Raw genomic sequence first — 22,433 nt, 5'->3', positions numbered from 1 at the left:
GGAGCATGATGTTTTGGAGTCCACATAAACTGCCCTAAATATGTGCCACTAGTAAAAAAATAAGTGATTTAGAGTGAGCAATTGACAAAAAGGAAATGAAAACTCTATTTCTATTTTAGACTACTTCCGATTTCAAATGACATCTCGGGGGCTGGCCAAAATATTAAATAAAACATATAAATGGAGGAAAACCAGGATGGCAATCTTCTGCATCAACATCTGTGAGCACAGAGGCACAGGGGTATCGAGGAAGGGTTAGTGTCATTCAAGGCAGGGCTCAGGATGGGTGTTCTAAGAGCAAGAGGATGGGCCTAATATAGAGCCCTGGAGGACACCACAAAAGGGTCATCAGAGGAGAATGGTGGCAGGCTTCTGTCATAACTCTAGGGTCAGTATGATCCCAGACGGTGAAGGAGGTGAGAGGTGAGCTGGCTGTTGGGGGGGGGGGGGGTATTTACTATGGGAGTGGGCTGAGGATGGATGGCCAGGGCCCTAAGATACAGAGGAGGGGCAGCTCCAGTAAAAAATAAATAATTATTGGGTGATTTTGGTTTTGGTTCTGACTTGGTCTGTGGGATCACTTACACGGAGATGTGGGCGAGGTCAGTCCGCCGTCGGGAGGCGTGCTGCTGGATTTAGAGTCGGACATGGGGAGGGGCACTGGGCGGGCCACTGGGGGAGGTGGAGGCAGCAAGAAGGAGCCCGGCATTTTGCTCTGGCCGCTCCCGTTTGGCTGCGGACAACACAAACAGGGTCAGGAGGGCGACATGTGACAACCCGCACACGGCATGAGAGGACGCAGCTCCAGAGACCAGGTCCAAAAAATATCCATGATGGGTGGTGGGAGAGGTGGGGGTGTTGGAAACAACAGCCAAACGAATGATGTATGTGCATTGCGTCATTTATGGAGGTGTACAAAATAATAATCACCACAGGGGTTGATAGGGGATTTGGAGCAGAGGGGAGTTCTGGGGTGGTCCATGGTGGAGGGGTGAGTGGGGTGAGAGCACAATTGGTGGTGGGGTTTGTCCATAACATGGCAACAAATCAAAACATGGGAAAAATACTCCACTAAGAAAACATGACACCAACAACACGCAAAATAATAATTACAATAAAAACGGAAGACAGAACATGTATGCTCGATTGAAATGTGCTGTGATTGTAGGCTTTCGTGCTGATGATTACATAATCTGAGGGGGTGGGCGGAGCAAAAGAAAAAAGGGAACCTTAGGGTCTGGAAGAGCACAGGACAAGGAAAAAAGATTAAGTACAGAAAACCCTGGACCAACAGGAAATTGTCAATAGTAGTATTTTGCTTTCTCTCCTCACTGGTGCAAAAGTTTGGCAATTGGTTAAAGTAAAAAAAAAGAAAGAATCAGAAAGTCAACCCTGTTTCCTTACCTTGCATACTACATAACTTAAAGGTTTTCACGTTTTTCACTGTTACAGTTTCACTCCTCTATCATCATACTGTATCTATACTTAACAGCAAATGGTGTCCGCAGTGATGAAACACAAACAAACCTGTGGTCTCTATCTCAGTACTGTACTCAGTGTAGTGTTTACACAGGGAAACACAGTACATGTCTATACAGTGTTAATAATCACCACTTCATTTAGTCATGCTTGTGTCATTTGCATGGCCACACATTAGATCGTGGAATTCTATTCTTACTGCCTTCATTTGTCTTTTGTTGTGCCCATGTGTGATTATATTAGTGTACAAGTGGTTGGTGTCACTCAGCCCCTGAACTCTCCTCTTACATCAAACCTTACCTGGCCGCCAGACTGTCCCGAACCATCAGCGCAGACAAACTGCACAAATTCCTTCAGGGGGTCCTGTCCAGGATGGTGGTGGTAGCGAATGGTGGGGTGGGTGAAGTACGGGCTGGACTGCTGGATGATGGAGGGGGAAGGGAAGTGCAGGGCAGAGGCTGAGGCACGGGGGCTCCCTAAGAAGAGGCATACGTTAGTTAGATAGATGAAAGGAGGGAGAGTGAATAAGAGATCAACAGAGATTAACAGCGAGACATGCAGTTCAGCAGTGAACACTCACTGGGCTTTTAGTTTAACAGTCAGCAGGGGCCACATCTTAAGACCAAGGGACAGGCACATTGAGTGACATCGGTCCAAATAGGAGTTTCATTTCATCAAATCATGATAGATTGAGGGTGAAAATGTATTACAAGAAAGAATGAGGCTTTACAGGAAATGCTTACACATAAACAAGCACACAAACGCAATGGTCTACAATACAAAAGCATTCCCCAAACCACACAAAAAAATAAAAAGCACAAAGAGATCATTGAGCACTGTCTTAAATTAGAATGTCTTAATGCCTGTGCGTCTGTGTGCTGTTTTGTGGGTGTGATTCACAGGCGCCACAGCAATTTGGCATTTAAATAGGCAAGCTGCTTTCCAACGATCCTCTATGACAAGACTAATCTTTATGTTCACACTGTACGTGTGAGTTTATGTGCATGTGTTAGTGGTCTACACATGGATGATATCTATTTGGTTGTGTGCAGGTGGGGGGTTTAAATGTCCCGGTGTTGCTGCGTCTGTAAGGGAATACAGAAGCTCTCTTTTGTGCCTGCATGAGCGGGTGAGAAAATATCTCGCTTTAAGTCACCCAGCCGAGCTGAATATGGAGACTGAGGTGTGAATGAACGTTTGAATGGGACACAAAGCCCTCTCTGTCAGATGTATATCCATTACCAAATCTCCTTGATTTGTATTAGAGGGGCGCACCCTCTCCCTTTTTCTTCTGGTGTGCCAGTCTACCCCCTTTAGTGTTGCCCCACCCGGCAGGGCCTCCAGCTGCCCGCGTGAGGCTGCCAACTCCAGTGTGTTACCCCCAGACAGGGCCCTGCACCCCCCAGCCAAGCAGCACATCGCTCCCTGCCAGGCTCCATGCTGCCCCGGTGGAGCCGTATCCCCGCTCCCTTAGTCCCCCTTAATCCCATTAGAGACTGGGCTGGGGCCAAACTCTCTGGGGGGGGGGGCTATACCCCCAACCCTCCACCCCCATACCCCCTGGATCTACGACACAAAACAACAACAACGCAGTAAACACTTTCACACAGGCATGGGAATGACATACATAACTAGTTTGTTGAAGAGACAAAATACATGTGCTCCATTCAGTCTTGTCAAGGGAGCGTTGCCTAACTGCTCCAGAGGCAGAGTCACTCTTAGAAAGAAAGGTGCTATCTGAAAGGCTTCTTCGGCTGTCCCCATAGGATACTTTTGGTTATCCTGTCCTCAGGTTATCCTGTCCCCATGGTTATCCTGTCCCCATGGTTATCCTGTCCCCATGGTTATCCTGTCCCCATGGTTATCCTGTCCCCATGGTTCCTCAGGTTATCCTGTCCCCATTGGATAACCATGTAGGACCCTTTCAATAGAGGGGTCTACGTGGAACCAAAAAGGGTTCTCCTATGGGTACATGTGATGAACCCTTTTTCTAAGAGTGTAGGAGGCAATCTCAGCATCTCTGAGGTAGATGTCATTACATGGTGGTCAACCTCACTGCTTCTGATCAATTTAGGAACTTTTAGCTTTGAGTTGTGAGTTCAGATAAGTTCAGACACTCATTATCTGTGGTGAACTGTTCACCCTTCACAATGACTTGCTTTGAGCTCTTAAGAAATGACTTCAGAACTGCTGGTTCATAGTGATGATACGATTGAGAATGCAAATGTCCCAGTTACAGCCCTGTGGCAACTGTTGATATCTGATTTTATCATGAGATCTTTGTCGATGACCCCAGGGGGTTGAAATAACCACTGGCTCACACAATGACTCTGTTCCACTGCCAGATACAATAACAGTAAGCTCTTCACACACTCCCTGGGTTCCCCGACCATAGGCGTCTCAGTCAGAGAGAGAGAGAAAAGAAAGAGAGGAGAAGAAAGAGATAGATGACTATAATAATTGATGGTGAACGGCATAAGCATAAAGCATTTTAAGGGAAAATGGCAAGACATTGTCAGCCGTGAGCCAGGAGAAATACTCAACAGAACAAGAACAAATGTCTTCTCTAAAAATACAGGACTCATGAGAATGTAGGGCTGTACACCAAGTTTCTATCAGGCTCTGTATAATAATGTTCTGAAGCCAATGAATCATGTGCACTTCGTGAACTAACTACATGTACCGGTTGTAAGACTATAGTTGTGTGTTGGGGCAGTGTGGCTCGGGGAGATGGTGATCAGGGAAGGTGGTGGTCGGAGAAATGGAGGTACAGAATGGAGGCTCTTCACCCAGTCACCTAAGCACCCAACTACAGACTGACAGAGACTGATCTCTTTACAGGGAGCAGGAAGGAACAACTGTATGTTATACTCTAGCCTAATTTGCATTCGGAAAGTATTCAGCCCCTTCCCCTTTTCCACATTTTGTTATGTTACAGCCTTATTTTCCTCTTCAATCTACACACAATACCCCATAATGAAGAAACAAAAACAGTTTAAAAAAAAAAATAAAAATAAAAACCTATGAGGTTTTGCTGCGATTCTTTGCTATGAGACTCGAAATTGAGCTCATGTGCATCCTGTTTCCATTGATCATCCTTGAGATATTTCTACATCTTGATTGGAGTCCACCTGTGGTAAATTCAATTGATTGGACATGATTTGGAAAGGCACACACCTGTCTATAAATGGTCCCACAGTTGACAGTGCATGTCAGAGCAAAAATCAAGCCATGAGGTCGAAAGAATTGTCCATAGAGCTCCAAGACAGGATTGTGTCGAGGCACAGATCTATGGAAGGGTACCAAAACATTTCTACAGCATTGAAGGTCGCCAAGAACACAGTGGCCTCCATCATTCTTAAATGGAAGAAGTTTGGAACCACCAAGACTCTTCTTAGAGCTGGCTGCCACGCCAATCTGAGCAATCGGCGGAGAAGGGCCTTGGTCCGGGAGGTGAGCGAGAACCCAATGATTACTCTGACAGAGCTCCAAAAGTCTTCTGTGGAGATGGGAGAAACTTCCAGAAGGACAACCATCTCTGCAGCACTCCACCAATCAAGTCTTTATGGTAGAGTGGCCAGACGGAAGCCACTCCTCAGTATAAGGCACATGACAGCCAGCTGAGAAATAAGATTCTCTGGTCTGATTAAACCAAGATTGAACTCTTTGGCCTGAATGCCAAGCGTCACGTCTGAAGGAAACCTGACACCATCCCTACGGTGAAGCATGGTGGTAGCAGCATCATTCTGTGGGGATGTTTTTCAGTGGTAGGGACTGGGAGACTCGTGGACAAGGCTTTGAATGTCCTTGAGTGGCCCAGCCAGAGCCTGGACTTGAAGCTGTGCAGCCACGCTCCCCATCCAACCTAAAAGAGCTTGAGAAGATCTGCAGAGAATGGGAGAAACTCCCCAAATACAGGTGTACCAAGCTTGTAGCGTCATACCCAAGAAGACTTGGTTCAACAAAGTACTGAGTAAACGGTTTGAATACTTATGTTAACGTGATATTTCAGTTTTTTTATATGTGCAAACATTTCTAAAAACCAGTTGTTTATTTGTCATCATGGGGTATTGTGTGTAGATTGTTGAGGGGGGAAAAACAATTGAATCCATTTTAGAATAAGGCTGTAATGTAACAAAATGTGGAAAAAGTCAAGAGGTCTGAATACTTCCCGAATGCACTGTATATTCTGTGCCTCAGGTTTCTTTCAAAAACATAGCTCTACTGCCATTGTCCCTCACAGGGTGGGACAGCAGAGCCTTCCCCTACGGACACCACTCACTGCCACCCCTCCACTGGGTCTGGGTCAGGGGATGGGGGATGGGCAGGGGGTTGGGAGGGCTGTCAGGGGGGTCTCACCTGGTCTCACTCCCGCCAGCATTGGCAGCGGGTGGTGGGTGAACGCCATGCGAGGCGACCTCGTCTGCTGCGACAGGGCGCTGAAATCGAATTTCCCCGGCTTCTTAAGAGAACCAGGCGAGGAGAGTCCTGGCAAAAATGGGATCAACAAAATGGCAGAACAGAGACTTAGGTTTAATGAACAGGCTGGTGGCTTTTTGCTCTATCAAATCAAATTAACTGAAGACTTAAATTTAGACTCAAGACTTCTACTTAAAAAAATGTAATGGGTTTTATAATTGTGATCTACTAAAATCAATGCATCGATTGATTACACCGATGGATCAACCTCTCTCTCTCCATATCTCTCTGTTAGTGTATGGTCTCTGTGCTGTAGCATATCAGAACCAAGGTAGAGTAAAGTGGGGGTCCAGGGGGGAGGGAGTTGTTTTGAAGTGGCGCAGGGTGGGTGGGTGGGGGTTCAGAGGAAGGCTTGGGGCACAGTGTCAGAGGGGAGAGAGAGAGCTGGGAAATGCAATGGCATTATAATTGCTGCCACCATTGGAGTATATGAGCGAAAGACAGGATTCTGATCACTGGCATTCTACTCTGGTAACTGGTCCTCTGCGTGGAGTCCATGAGCAAGCATCCAGTTCCCAAACTCACCATTGGTAGGGCTTGTCTCAGGGTATAGGAAAATCAAATAAAAAACCACAACATCCCACCACCAATCCCACACCAGCAGTGATCTCAGCACCCAGCATCCCTATAGACAGCAGGACCTCCAGCTATATGACAACACTGTGAATACATCCTTCCTCCCACACACCCTACAGACTGCACTTGTTAACGTGCCTGTTTACAAGGAGTGTGATTTTGGACTGCTTCACAGCTAGGCCAGAATGTGTTTCTGTGGCACATTGACTGGCCAGAATTTGTTTCTGTGGCACATTGACTGGCCAGAATGTGTTTCTGTGGCACATTGACTGGCCAGAATGTGTTTCTGTGGCACATTGACTGGCCAGAATGTGTTTAAGTGGCACATTGACTGTGTGTAGCTATATTCAGATATATTGTAGCTGCAGCCTGCCAACAGATATATCAATATGTCCTTTAATTTAGTGGCCTACTGCTTGTAAGTCAGTCTGTCAGTTGTATGTAACTCTGGGCTGGTGGGAGGGAGACTCGGCTGCCTTGTGTTAATGCATCTCCTACAGATATGGTAGATACAGTACACACACACACACAAGCTGTTCAGTCAGGGTGGCAAGCAGACGGCCCAATGCCAATGAAGGATGGATGGAAAAGGGGAGAGAGAGTGAGAGAAAGTAAAGGAGTGGAAGAGTGACGGCATAGCCTGCACATATATTTAACAACATATCAATGTGTCCTCCTACTTCTATAAATGTCAGTTGAGGCTTCAGGACTATGAACTATTCCCAAGTTTGGTAAAAACAGGCACACTAAGTATAGGCCAGGCTTACCAACTGGCCCAGAAACATGGCCAAATGTGTAAGAGCTGCAGAGTAAAGAGACTGTTTTATGATCAAGGCCTCGTGAGGCAGGGTTTGAGGGAAATTATTTTGATGTATGGTAATCGGAACAGGCAATTTAGAATTGTAGGGTTTGTGACCATTGCCAAGTGGTGTGTTTGACCTCAGGGAGCCACGATATTCAAAGAATGAAATCAAGTATTGGAGAGAATAATTAACAAAATAAGAAAAAAAATACTTTTGCACTCAAACACACATTTTTCTACATGCATGCCCTAAGTCACAAACATATACTGCACAGTTTGTGACATTATGTGCATACACACACAAATATTTTTTTACAAATTCACAAACAGAAAAAAAACCTGACTAGCAAGAAGTCCCATAAACGACTAAACGACACATATTCACACAAATAAAACAAACACATCAAATAAAAAGGGGATAGTTTCAGTACGGCCTCGGGAGAAGCTGAAATAGCTTTTACAAGCTGAGCATATAAACTCTAACGAGGCAGCCGTTCTGAAATACGTTTTTGAAGTGTTACTTCGGGAAACATTTGATCACAACAATTACCCACAATGCTTCTGACTGCAGCGTTGCAGCTGGGCCTGCGTGGGCATTGGTAAGTATAGAAATGGGTAGGTGGGCACGTATGTTCTGCTAGGCAGGAATGTGTGACACCAAGTGGGAGTGGGGAGTGTGATGATCCATTTGGTGGCATGGTATTAATGATGATAAAAACACAGCATGGCACTCAGGCACTTTAAGAGGATTGGGACATTAAAATAGGAATGTGTCTCACCCAGTGAACCGCTACTGGCTATAAGAGACAAATGTTCAGGGTGGACATGCTGAATATAACCACCAAAGCTAAAGGGGGATTGGGCACTCTGTGATTTCATTTAGTTATCGTAACAAATGTGACGTCTGGGTGAAGAGCTGGGCTGGAGAACAAGGCCAAGATGCCCAAGGAAAGATTTGCATGTTAGAGTTAACAGAAGTTACTCTGATCTCTCTTTTCCAGTTTCTGTTTCTCTCTGAGTGAGTGTGTGTGTGTGTGTGCCTATGTGTTTCCTTGCACTCGTTTGTATGCGTGAGCGAGAGCACGATCGATTGTTCTGCGCTATTTCTCAGACCAACTCCTGGCACATGGCTTGTGCAGACTGGCAGCCAATCAACTGCTCCCATGACCCTTAAGCCTCGCCACGCTAACAAGCTGGCTGCCACAAAAAGCCCTAACTGTCAGAGGACCCTGACCCCCCCGCCCCACAACCAGAAAGAGGAACACAGACATACAAACACATATACATACCGCTCACTCCCATCAACACACATACACATCATCAAAAACATAATGTTCCCTACTACACATATCTCCTTCCACAAGCTATCTCAGACCAATACATTGACTACAGTACAGTGATGGGCTGAGCTTGTAATGAAGTGAGAGAGGAGAAGGAAACAACCAATGAAAATGCATAGAGGCGTATCAATGTCCCCTCAGCAGGCACCGGAGACAGCAGAGCAGGAGACAGCAAAAGTAATGATGAATTACATGATCACCTCATATGCCTCAGAGCCTTCCATTCAGGTAGTGAATCACCTTTGGAGGGGAGCTGAGACCCTCTCCCCCTCTTCCCCCCTCCTCCCCCTACACCACCACCACCACCACCAGAACAGATGTCTGCTGTAACCCAGTAGCTCCCATTGCTGTAGACACATGGAAGCACCATCTGGACCGGAACGCTGCTACTCTCCAGATTGTGTGTGTGTGTGTGTGTGTGTGTGTGTGTGTGTGTGTGTGTGTGTGTGTGTGTGTGTGTGTGTGTGTGTGTGTGTGTGTGTGTGTGTATGTGGAATATTTTAGAGACAGACGGTGCCTTGTGCCTTGACGGCACACCTGAGTGCATTTAGTCTTGTTTGTTTGTGTTGTATTCCTCTTCCTGTCCTGCCTGTTGGAGGAGGCTATGACAGGTGGGGGGGGGGCACAGAGCAGCACCGCCTCAGTAACTGACTGGGTGAAGCATCTCACAACAACTCAACAGAAGACAGGGCCTCATTCTGGAATCTCTACCCACTCTCACAGGGCTATACCACTGATGCATGTGTTGCTGACTAAATTACAAAAGTACTGCAATTCAAAACTCCTTTGCAATGTAAATTAACTGAAATTTGAATTTTGAATGAGCGAATGCAAAAAGAGTGCAAAAAAAGAATTTGAAATCAATTCAACATTGAAATCAATTAAACATTGAAATCAATTAAATAAATGCACAATGGGTTAACGTTTTTTGGCAGCCTGAATCAGAAAATATACAACCCTAATCAAGCCCTCTACCTTAGCAAGTGGACACAGTGTTTGAGAGGTAGTAATAGACTTGGTGAAGCTACTGGGTTACCAAAAGGCTTTGGTACTTCCACAAACCACAACAGATATCTGGGAGAGAAACAAGAACAACCCAATAGCAGCAGAGAGGAGAGGGATGGAGAGAGGGACAGAGAGAGGGATGGAGAGAACACTCGCTAGGAAGTATGGAAAAATAGACAAGGAGAGAGACAGAGAGATGCATACAGTACAAGTTGAGGACGGCATGAGTTAATGTACAGTATAGATTATAATACATATATATGAGTGCAATGTTTTCTAACCATGGTAAGGAAACTGCACGCCATCGTTTTCATGCTTTATCTTCCTCTCTTGCACACTGGCCAAATGGTGCTGCACTGGAAGTCCAAACAGGAGAGAAGGGCACAGTTAACAACGGAGGAGGGGGAATTAGCAGGGTGGAACGTTAACCACAATCCACTCAGTTGATGACATGAGAGCTAAGTACAGGATGATTGACATGTAATGAAATAAGAACAGTGGCACAATTAGGAATATTATGTTGTTATAACGTGTTTGTAAATGAACTGCGTCCATATAGAGGCCACATTAAAGCAGACACATTTTACAAATACATTCACTGCTCTCCCTCCACCTTTCCCATTGGCCACCATTAGAATAGGAGGCTTCTGTGAGGGCTGGGGAGGGAAAAGGATGCACACATGACATTAATTCATGAACATGATCTATTATAGAACAGAGTAGTTGGAGGGTAAAACCATAAGGAGACAGGGAGGTTTGGAGGGTGCAGCTTAGAGGATGGAGCGTCTATGGGAGTCTGTGCATAGTCACAACTTTGAGAGAATTTGTGATTTCAAGAAAGGGGGGGGGGGCGTTGTAGAGATATTTTCTTGGAAAATATTATGCCAAAAGCTATCCACATTATATCTTTAATACAAAGCTTTTCATATAGGCTTAAGTCTAGACTGCATCACAACCGGCAGTGATTGGGAGGACGTCCGGGGGGACGTCCGGGTTTAGCCGTTGTAGGCCATCATTGTAAATAAGAATTTGTCCTAAACTGACTTGCCTCGTTGAATAGGTTAAATTAAATTAAATAACAATTTTAAAAAGTCAAGTCAAGTCTGTCAGCAGGCTCTGTGATTCACATGTCACATCACACACACATCACCCAGTCAAAGAACCTCTAACCACAGAACATGACGTCCACTGGAGGCCTTGTGCCTCTTGCTCGGCCATCATAGTAAATAACAATTCGTTCTTGCCTGGTTAAATAAAGGTTAAAAAAATACAATCTAGGAGCCTGAATCTAATATTTTTTTTACTGAGCACAGAGCCGAGCACCAGACATACTGGTATACTACTACATACTACTACTGCAGAGCACACTGAAAGTATTTAGAAAAGGTGTAAACACAGGCCTACAGAGCAGGTGGATAGGAGGGGGAGGGTGAGGGAAGGAGAGGAGAGTAGTGAGGGTAGAGGGAGGAACACAGGTCTGACAGACAGTAGGGGGATACAGTGCCATAAAACACAGCAGGGGGTGTTAGATGGGGTATGGGGGTATCTAACCTGCGTCCACATCGTTGGGCCAGCCACTGGACTGGGAGCTGCTGCCGGCCGCCGGGGAGCGGCCCGAGTAGAAGACATCGTCCACCGGGCTCTCCATCTCACTGTCGTCAATAGACTTGCGCTTGTTGGAGCTGGAGAGAGGGAGAGAGAAAGGGACTTAATGGGTGTGGAGGCAGGAATATTATTTACTTGGGAGACAAAGTACAGTCTGCTGAGAGACAGATAAGTGCAGGTAGCGGCTTTATTCACCATCCTTTATCTGAACATGGCCATGTTTGTTACAGTCCCTCAGATTAGACTGTGTACCTAGAAAAGGGTAGGCAACGCTGGTCCTGCTTTTCATTTAACCCACCTGGAAGACCAGGTGTGTTGAATTTAGACAATCACCGAGCTGATCAATTAGCTCAGTTGGTCAAGTGTGGTGCCTCGTTGGAACAAAATCCTGCAGTACCTGTAGCACTCCAGGAACAGGGTTGCCTACCCCTGGCTTAGACTAAAGTATTGTAGAGCGTAAGTGTGTGTACAGTGAGTGAGAGTGTTCCTTGGATTCAAGTCCATACGAGACATGTAAAAACATAGGTCCTTAAATGTACAATGTTTCATAAGTGGATCCAAATAAAGAATTGTATGTGTTTTTGGCTGTCCGTCTGGCTGAATGTGTCTATATTAAAGTAGTGTCAGGGGAAATATAGTGGAGTGAATATAACTACCTCCGTGGGAGACTTGCATAAAGCTCCATTTCAGTCCTGCAGCGTGAGAGAGAGAGAAACAGTGAGACAGAGAGATAGAAGGAGAGCGAGAAATAGGAGAGAAAGATAGGAAAGAGAGAGATAGGAGAGAGAGAGTGAGTGAGGAAAGGGGAAAAAAGAGACAGAAAAAACAGACAGTTTGACAGATAGGTATAAAAAAAAACACCAGATGAAGAAAGTTTCACAGAGAAGAGAGGAGAGAGAGAGGAAGGAGAAGAAAAGTCCCATCACGCAATCATAGCAGAGTGAGGAAAGCATTCACAAAGGTTAGACAGCATAGACTGAAGCGTACAGAAGCTAGTATTAGTAGGCTACAAAATAATCAGGTAATGTGTGTGTGTACCTGGTGGAGGGGGTGGAGGTGATGGAGCGGCGTCCCAGGGCCACCTGGTTGATATTGTAGTAGCCAGGACTCTCCAGGTCGGCCAGGGAGAAGTTGGGGCCGGACGCTGTGGCCACTGGAGCTGAGGTACACACACAGATACATGTGACTCTTACACAACTCTTCAAACAGAGAGTATAGTAAGAAAATGCATGTGAGAACCTTGAGGTTTGTGTGTACTGGTGAGTGTGTAGTGAGAGTGACAGAGAGGAGATGCAGTGACTCACTCTGTGACACTCTGACCAGCTCGGCCACGTTCCACACCCCTGAAGTCACAAAGCAGTCCTGGAAACTCAAATGCCCTGGGAAAACAGAGATGAGAGCAATGAAGATGATGAGAAGATGCGCTCACACACGCTCACGTACACACACACACACACACACACACACACACACACACACACACACACACACACACACACACACACACACACACACACACACACACACACACACACACACACACACACACACACACACACACACACACACACACACACACACACACACACAGTGGGAGCATAGAAAAACAGATAAACCAAAGGCACTAGCATGTGTTTTCTATACGATAGGAAATGGCTATGGTTGGACGTATCACACACTTCTCAAAAGCCCTATGGACAGGTACTCACGTCATGACTGCTTCAAGTCAAGCATGTCAAAACACTGTCCAGCAGGAGGCCTTAATGTGCTACACAGATTGTGCCCTGTGTAAGCTGTATACACACCATGCATACACACACACTGTTTACATGGTGTCCAGTGGGCATCCAGTATGTCAGAGCTTGTTGCAACATGTATGATGTTATTACTGCTATAGATTTTGGATTGTATTTGTGTGTTTAAGTTTTCTAAGAACCCTAGTGTATGTTGTGTGTACAGGCCCTGGCAGTGGGCAGTGTATAGAGTGACCAAGGCTCTCTATCTAAGGCTATAGTGTAGTGTTTCCTGCTCCTGGGGAACTAGCACTACACACCTGATTCGACTAATAAACTCATCATCAAACCTTTAGTTAGTGGAATCAGGTGTGTAGTGCTAGGTCAAAATGAGCCCCGTTGGCTCCCCAGGAACATGACTAAGAAACAGTGCTGTAGTGTGTAGTGTAGAGTCTATAGTGTCCACTCAGTCTATAAGTCCCTGGCCGGGTGTAAAGGATTGTGTATACACACCCATATAATGTGTATTATACCCATACACCAACCCTTATTGGTACCAGCTAGAACCCTTTTGAGTTCCTCCGTAGAAAGGGTTCTACCTGGTACCAAAAGGGTTCTACCTGCAATAAAAAAAAAGTTCTTCAAAGGGTTCTGCTATGGGGACAGCCGAAGAACCCTTTAAGGTTCTAGATAGCACCTTTTTTCTAAGAGTGTAGGATGTCCAGGTTCTCCATGGTTAGTGGTGCTCCTACTCCACACCCTCTGCTCAGCCTGCCTCAGCCTGGGTTAACCGCAGCGGGGCCGGCTGTATGAGGTCAGAGCTCCAGTCGGCAGCACGGCCATGTGGTTCCCATCTTCCAATAACGTCAGGGTGATTTATGAGTGGGATGCCACACTCACAGCCAGGCCCAGCAACATCAGCTCACCTTACTATAATAAACCCAGGCCCAACTCCACTGGGACACACTATACACTCTATACTGGCCTGTGTTAGTGTGTCCGTGTGTCGTGTGTGTGTGTGTGTGTGTGTGTGTGTGTGTGTGTGTGTGTGTGTGTGTGTGTGTGTGTGTGTGTGTGTGTGTGTGTGTGTGTGTGTGTGTGTGTGTGTGTGTGTGTGTGTGTGTGTGTGTGTGTGTGTGTGTGTGTGTGTGTGTGTGTGTGTGTGTGTGTGTGTGTGTGTGTGAAAGCGTTTAAACATGCATCTGCATGTATAAATGACTGTGTATGTTCACACTGTGAACTCACCATTGGGCGGTGGCTTGATGTCTGTGTCTCCTTGCTGGTTTGAGCTGTCTGATTGTCCGGATTCTGTGGAAAAGAGACAGAGAGAGAGAGACAGAGAGACAGAGAGAGAGAGAGCAGAGAGACAGAGAGAGAGAAAGAGAGAGAGAGAGAGAGAGAGAGAGAGAGAGAGAGAGAGAGAGATGGTGGAGAGAGGTGGAGGTTAGGCAGGAGACAGATGCCTGGACGGTACCCAAGGTGAGGGGGCAGTGGGCGGAGGACGACATAGGAACACTTTGGAAGGTATTTTAAAACCCCTTCTTTCCAGAGGCAGAATTGGGTCTTAGATTAAAGGTTTAACATTAGAGTCATGAAATGGCAAATCAAACACCAAAGACTTTACTTTCCAGAGCCATTCAGAGTAGAGGAATCTCTACTAATACTCTCTCCAGAGAGCATCAAGTATCAAAGAGGAATGGTTTGGTGTTCCAGTTTGAGAGATGAAACAACTGTGTGTTTGTGACATTTCTTGCCCCATTGTATCTCTGGCACTCATCCTTTTCTCTTTTTTCTCCCTCTCCCTTACTCTCCCCACTCTCTTCTTCAGCATCCCTCTCTCTCAATGCCAGGGAGCCACAGTGAGCACACACACACACACACACACACACACACACACACACACACACACACACACACACACACACACACACACACACACACACACACACACACACACACACACACACACACAGGGAGTCCTGTTTGAGTGCAGGCCGTTGGCACAGTGTGGCAGGTGAAGTTCCTATGTAACCCCAGCTTGCAGCCTCTCTCTCCCTCCACACTGATGACTAGTGTAAGCTGAGGAGTGTAAATGTGAAGCCCGGGTCCGCGAGGCGTCATTGGGACTGCGTCTCACTCAGCTCTTTACCTTAACGACTGTGCACAGAGAGGCCTGTGCTAGTTTGGTTTGGCTCCGCTTGGTGCCATTCTTTCTCTGCTGCGTAATGCAACCTTGAAGAGCTTTATGGTTGGATCATATATACCATTCAAGCCAATTACCCCCACAGCACTGTAGGGTTTAATGCAGTGTGGGCCAAGTATCCCCATTACCCCTACTACTAGGCCCCTCCCTCCCTCCGCTCCATCTAAGCCCCTCAGCATCCTCATCTTGGGGAGGCTAGTCCTGCGGAACGTGCCAGCAAACTGCCGCACCATTCACCCCACTGCTAAAGACGAGAAAACCAAAACAAAAGGACAGAATCGCCATATCACTTTGGTCTAAAAGGAGTGTCTTTTTCCCTCTCCCTGAATGGAGTCTCAGTCCCTCGCTCGCCTTTTCTCTCTACTCTCTCTGCTTCTCCCTCACTCACGCTGTCGCTCTGTGGAATCCTGGCAGCCATTTTAGCATTTGGCAGCCATCTTAGCTTTGGCGGTACCAATACATTCCTGCTAGTTGATGGCGCACCAACACTCGCTAGCACACACACTCTCACACAGACCCACACAGACCCAGTGGTATGAAAGATAAAAGATCTACAGAGGATATACACTGCAGATGGAGTGAAAATAAAACCACCGAGGTGTTTGTCTCCAGTCATTGTCTGCCGTGCTGCTGGACCTCTGCAAGCTGCTCAATGAAAAGCTAGACTGGACGACTGCAGCAGAGCCGCACTGACAAATCATCAAGGAAAATAGGAGGAAACATAACGAAAACATCCAGACAGAGACCATTATTACATTCCTGTAAGAGGTAAATAAGGTGAACTAGAGTGCAAGCCAACATTTCAACTGTAGGATGGTGTATGAGGGGATCATCTAAGTCTGTTGAGGCCCTTCATTTTGAAAATAATACTACCTAATTTGGGCATACTCCCACTATGTAAAAAAAAAAATAAATCTTAATATGCAATTGAACTTGAACCTATATATTATGGACCTTCCTTTTTGAAACAGTAAAAAAAAGAGTCTGGGTCATTATAACAACAGTAGGGATACCCCTCCATTCAGGTGGTTAATGAGAGGGTGAGCAGTTACAGCAGTCACACTGACTCTGATAGAACCTGACAGCCCAGATCTGCCTCATTCATTCTCCCCAGACATACCAGCTGTGATCAATACAGCTCTCCACCTGCGGGCCCCCCGGGGACCATACACCCAATCAGATTGGGGCCAGGGGGTTTCCTGACTACTCACCTGGCCAGGGAAAACCCTGGGTCCTTGTTATGGTCCATAGTTAAGAGTTTTTCCTTGTCAGGTCATGTGGTCAGGAAAAACAGTCCTTAAATCAGATTATTGTTAGATCACCAGTCTAATCTAACTGAGGCCCCCTGGTGGCCTGGTGGAGTGTTAACAGCTTCAGTTAAATTCTAATAGCTGCTGTCTACTGTAGCCTACAGTATATGAACCTCCAATTCTACTGCATGGCACATTAGCAGGGCTAGGTTCCTGGTGCTGGATCTGAGTGTGTTGGAGGGCCCAGGGTGCTGGAGAGGAACAACAGGAGGATGATGAAGGGATGAACAGGGGATGAACAGGGGAGAGCTCATCAAACAGAGAGGAGATGCTCTGAGACAATGGAGAGGCTGCCCATTATTAGTGCTGCTGCTCTACAAGCCAACAGGGCTGAGAGGAGAATCACTGCCACCACGCCGCTTATCACCACGCCACCATTCCCAGGGTTACACAGACACCAGCCCTACACTGCTCACCCTTATCTCCAGCACACAGTCGCCCCAAGGGCCCCTGTACACATCCTGGAGAGATAATGCATCACACACACTCTATTAAACAGACATACAGTACATACACATTAACAGACTCACTCCAATCATATTCATACACACTACATACATTTGTCACTAAGTCTCCTCATCATACAGTACATATACACTAAGTGTACAAAACATTAGAAAGACCTGGGTGAAAGGTGAAGGTGAAAGCTTTGATCCCTTATTGATGTCACTTGTTAACCCCACTTCAATCAGTGTCGATGAAGGGGAGGAGACAGGTTAAAGAAGGATTTTTAAGCCTTGAGACATGGATTGTGCATGTGTGCCATTCAGAGGGTGAATGGGCAACACAAAATATTTAAGTGCCTTTGAACGGAGTATGGTAGTAGGTGCCAGGTTTGTGTCATTAACTGCAACACTGCTGGGTTTTTCACACTCAACAGTTTCCTGTATTTATCAAGAATGGTCCACCACCCAAAGGACATCCAGCCAACTTGACCCAACTGTGGGAAGCATTGGAGTCAACATGGGCCAGCATCCCTGTGGACATCTTTCGACACCTTGTAGAGTCCCTGCCCTGACTAATTGAGGCTGTTCTGAGGGCAAAAGGGGGTGCAACTCAATATTAGGAAGGTGTTCCTAATGTTTTATACACTCAGTGTACTGACATTCTGGCTACAACACTCTAAATACATTTAAAACACTATACCCCATAGACTGAGAAAATGACTATCACTGAACGTAGGCCTACACACAGAAGTAGAATGAATAGAATCGGCGTCCCCATTCAAGACAATGATGACATAATGGGTGGACTAACGGTCATTGCAAGTGTACCCATAGGAGCAAAGCAGGAAATAAAAGCAGGAAGTGTACCCATCAATCTGTGCTGTGATTTGTTGAATCAGCTCAACTGACATTACAAAAAATACATTACATTGCATGAGCCACATCAGTTAACATAATTTAAAAGACCATTCTACATTACCATGGAAATTATTGCATCACAATACCAGGCAGCCATTGCGAGCGTACCCATGAGTTCATCAGTCAAATTGCCAGGGTTAGAGGGTTCCAAGGCCCTTCTATTCATTCTGATTTCTATGGGCCTACATGCTTTCAGCAGGACCCAGCATACAGTAGGTGTCATTATTCTACTAATCAAACACACCTGTGATTTGGAAGCATCATAAAGACACACAACAATATATGATAAACACACTCTCACTGTGCCAGGTCTAATAGACTCATTTGCCATGCGCATATTCATAAATGAATGCGCTCGTACATACAAATAGGCACTTTTTGCCTACTTACCAGCCGGCTTAGAGCATTTGTTTATGCATTACAGGCACACATGAGCAAACAGCATGTTTTAATGTAATGTGCATTAACTGGAAGGGGATTTCACATGGCACAGTGAAAGATCAACATTGAGTCAAATGGCAGAGATAAAGCCAATGGTTCCACAGTCAAACTTGACGACAGGAGTGTGGATGGCCTCTCAGCAGGCTACTGTGCTCTGAGCCAGGGCTCAGCTCCGTCTCTTCTCTTCTGTCTCTCTTCACCTCTCTCCCTTTCTCTCTCTCCTTCTAAAGTACAATAACAGTCCTGGATTTCATCTCTTTTTCTCTGTATTTATTTATTTTCTCTTCTCTCTGCTTTGTTTCTGACTGCTGTTACTGTCTCTGACTCAGATATTTCTGCTCTCTCTATGACCTCTCTCTCTCCCTCTCTCTTTCTCACTCTCTCCCTGCCCATCTCTCCCCCTCTCACGTTCTCCCTCTCTGGGAGGACAGTCCTGGATTAGACTCGGTTGACCCGGCTGCCCTCTGCTTCTGTCTGCCACACAGTGGCCTGGTTCAAATGAAAAAATGAACACACACACACACACAAATATTATAGCCAGATGGAGGACAGGAAGTAGGTACACATACACAACAGCTGGCCAGATGTGGCTCAATGCCATTGTGTGTGTGTGTGTGTGTGTGTGTGTGTGTGTGTGTGTGTGTGTGTGTGTGTGTGTGTGTGTGTGTGTGTGTGTGTGTGTGTGTGTGTGTGTGTGTGTGTGTGTGTGTGTGTGTGTGTGTGTGTGTGTGTGTGTGTGGGGTGACGTCTGGGAATAGCTGATGAATGGTTGGTGTGACATGGTACTGCACAGAGGAGGCATGCAAAGTATAAATATCAACAGTAACGTGCTACTGTCATATGCTGTTGTGAGGTGTAAAGCTAACATGCTAACTACAAGTAAGTACTACAACTAAGGCTGACAATGCTCTCTGTAATAGAGTGCAACAGTGAGCAACAAAGCTGCAGGCTACAGAACAGACGGCCATGAGTAAATCAGGATAGTGCGTCTGAATCTAAACAATCAGCATGCTGGCAAACAGCAGTCTCTCTCTCTTTCAACAACTCCTCATCTGAGGCCAGCTCGTGTGTGTGTTCTCCCAGTGGCCGAGGGCCATGACTCTCCCACCCCGGGTGCTGTGTCATTTAAGGATAGAGCGCCATGGTTCCGTTCACAGTGAAATGATAGGGCCCTCTTCCTACGCCTGCGAGAGGCCTTTAGACAAACACTCCACAGTCTCTCTCTCTCTCTCTCTCTCTCTCTCTTTTCTCTCTCTCTCTCTCTCTCTCTCTCTCTCTCTCTCTCTCTCTCTCTCTCTCTCTCTCTCTATGAGCACCATCACACTGGGGTTTTTTCGCGTCCAGGCCCTAACCCTGTCATTGACGGTAAACTGTGTGGGCCGGCGTGGCCCCGCCTTCATGTGGGAACCCAGATGTGGTGGACCCATATATCTCAGGCCGGAGACGAGAGGAGCAGCCCGGCTGGAATTCCTCACACACACACATGCATGCATACACATACTGACGAACACACACACATGCATGCATACACATACCGACGAACACACACACATGCATGCATACACATACTGATGAACACACACACATGCATGCATACACATACTGACGAACACACACACATGCATGCATACACATAATGACGAACACACACACACGCATGCATACACATACCGACGAACACACACACATGTATGCATAGACATACTGACGAACACACACACGCACTCACACATGCACCACACACACACCACACACACACACACACAGCTAATGTATGTCTTACTATACTAAAGACTTTTCTGGGGACCAACAATTGATTCCCATTCAAAATCCTATTTTCCCTAACCCCTAACCCTAAACATAACCTTAACCCTAACTCCTAACCATAAAACTAACCACTAACCCTAACAATAACCCTAAATCTAAATACAAACCCTAAACCTAACCCCTAAGCCTAAATTAGCTTTTTTTACTGGTGAGGACTGGCAAAATGTCCTCAATTCTCTGAATTTTGTTGGTTTATTATTCTTGTGAGGACTTCTGGTACAAAAAAGTATAGTAAAACATGTACACACACCACACACACACTCCCTAAATCCGAACATCAAATACAGATAGAATAGGTCAATACCACAGTGTGAGTCTGGGTCATTAGGTTTAGCTATGGCTCCCAGAGACCTAAACATCTTTGCTAGCATGGTGTGAGCACATTTCCTTAATCGCCATGTAAACACATACCAGTAGGATTATGTGTTTGAGCAGCACGTATGTTTACAGTATATGATCTATATGTTTTTTTTAGCGTAAAATATATATATGAAGTAAAGGTATTTGACCAAATATGTATACATGCATGCTTGTATATCGTGTCGATATCCCAAAAATGTTGATATCCAGAAGCAGTCCTTTTCACTTCATGATAGTGGGCGTGCACGTGTGGTTTCAAGTGCATGAACGTGCATAGGCTACACGTGTGTTTATGTGTGTGTGTACATAGTCTCCCCTCCCCGCACAGAAGAATGGCAAAGCCCCGCAGCCTCCCCATCCCCCAGTCCTCCACCCCCACCCCTGGATAAAGAGCCCCCACAGCCTCCCCATCCCCCAGTCCTCCACCCCCACCCCTGGATAAAGAGCCCCCACAGCCTCCCCAATTGGGTTTCTCTTAAGAGGTTTATCAGTATGTTGCTAAACATTCTGACCTTTTTTTAAATCCTTAATGCGCTTAAAATGTTCCAACCCCTCCTAATCCCCCAGGCTATCCCACACAGATGTTCACTCAGCTCTTTTATTGGACGTTATTTAAAACAAATACCCACTTATTTATTCATTTCCTATCTTATAAAACCATACATCATCATCTGACCCCCCCCCCCCTTTCTCACCTCATATTTCGGCAGGCATTGTCATTGGACACCCGTGGTGGGTCCTTTGAGTTTAAGCCCCATGGGGCAAAGAGGGCATCAGGTTCAGAGGAGACATTAGCCAGTGTAGATAGATTCCGATATATTACAGGATTTCAGTATTAGATCAGTATTAGGGCAAATGAAACACAGCTGAGAATAGTATGTACTGCAAATGGGAGAAGGTGAATATTGGGAGTGTAACATGTTGCCGTGTGATTAATTGCGAGGGTGTACAATGTATCCGTTTTGGTGTAGGTAAGAATATAAATATATTTACTGTACATTAATATTTATATGAGATTGTATCTTAATGTGTATAAAATTTGCATCATACTTTCTCCAGACCATGTGTGTATAGTAGGAGATAAGCATGTAAATTGTGTGAGTGTGCGTGAGTGAGTGTAGCAGAGTGTAGCAGTGAGTACATGCGTGCCTGTGTGTGTGCCTGTGTGTGTGTGTGTGTGTGTGTGTGTGTATGTGTGTGTGCTCTGCGTGGCGGCCCCAGCCCTGTGCCAATGAGGAGCAGGTGTGGGGAGGCTGCCCTGTGTAGCCCGGTGCCCATCTGCGTGCCCGTCTGTGTGCCGCCTGCACCCACACCGTGCCAACACCACACAGAGCAGGGGGAGCCAGGGGGTGAGAGGGGGTGAGTGGGGCCTAAGGGGACTCAACCATGGGAGAGTGCAGAGGGGGGTGGTGAGGGTAGAGGAAAGGGGCTGGCATCCTTCCCATGTATAACCCTCACCCTATTCTCTCTCTGACGCTTTCATCTTTTATCTGTCCCTCTGCTGATCAACCATGGTGTACAGAGCCAGATACACAGTGTGACAGTAATTCACAGAGCAGCATAGACCATTTAACTTGATTGATTGATGCATTGGTTTTAATTTGATATGACAGATAAATAGACCTCTGTGTTGATTCAAATGACCCTGACTTTCTGAGATCCCCTTGTTTCCTTTTGAAATTTCACATACTGTTACTATAAGGCTACAAAAATATTATTTAACAAGTGTAATGACTGTGTTTGGCCACCAGATGTCACTTACTGGCATTGGGCAATGGGCACAGAACACATGCTAAAGAAATCTGCTAAGAGAGGTAAATATGTGACTGCATTCTCTGAAACAGGAGCAATAGGGGGAGGGGACACACACAGACCTATAGACAGTGTACAGAATCTACATGGACATACT

The 22,433-nt window shown here is 46.0% G+C and overlaps 1 protein-coding gene across 12 annotated transcripts in view; it reads right to left on the bottom strand.

Moving 5' to 3' along the window:
- LOC135555510 (nuclear factor 1 X-type-like) overlaps nt 1-22,433 on the bottom strand; it is a 122,420-nt gene that overhangs the window by 8,941 nt on the left and 91,046 nt on the right. For 6 of the 12 annotated variants that reach the window (XM_064987999.1, XM_064988003.1, XM_064988001.1 and 3 more), the window contains 9 exons: nt 14,265-14,327; nt 12,591-12,665; nt 12,325-12,445; nt 11,943-11,978; nt 11,233-11,363; nt 9,963-10,037; nt 5,839-5,967; nt 1,780-1,955; nt 586-733 (listed from right to left, as the gene is read on the bottom strand). In XM_064987999.1, coding sequence (XP_064844071.1) covers nt 586-733; nt 1,780-1,955; nt 5,839-5,967; nt 9,963-10,037; nt 11,233-11,363; nt 11,943-11,978; nt 12,325-12,445; nt 12,591-12,665; nt 14,265-14,327 — 954 coding nt within the window. The remainder of the gene's footprint in view (nt 1-585; nt 734-1,779; nt 1,956-5,838; nt 5,968-9,962; nt 10,038-11,232; nt 11,364-11,942; nt 11,979-12,324; nt 12,446-12,590; nt 12,666-14,264; nt 14,328-22,433) is intronic. The other 6 variants (XM_064988005.1, XM_064988004.1, XM_064987998.1 and 3 more) reach the window with 5 other exon arrangements.

The sequence above is a fragment of the Oncorhynchus masou genome, chromosome 15, assembly GCF_036934945.1.
Source record: "Oncorhynchus masou masou isolate Uvic2021 chromosome 15, UVic_Omas_1.1, whole genome shotgun sequence".
Classification (NCBI taxonomy): Eukaryota; Metazoa; Chordata; class Actinopteri; order Salmoniformes; family Salmonidae; genus Oncorhynchus; species Oncorhynchus masou.
This window is presented reverse-complemented; position numbering and strand designations above follow the sequence as displayed.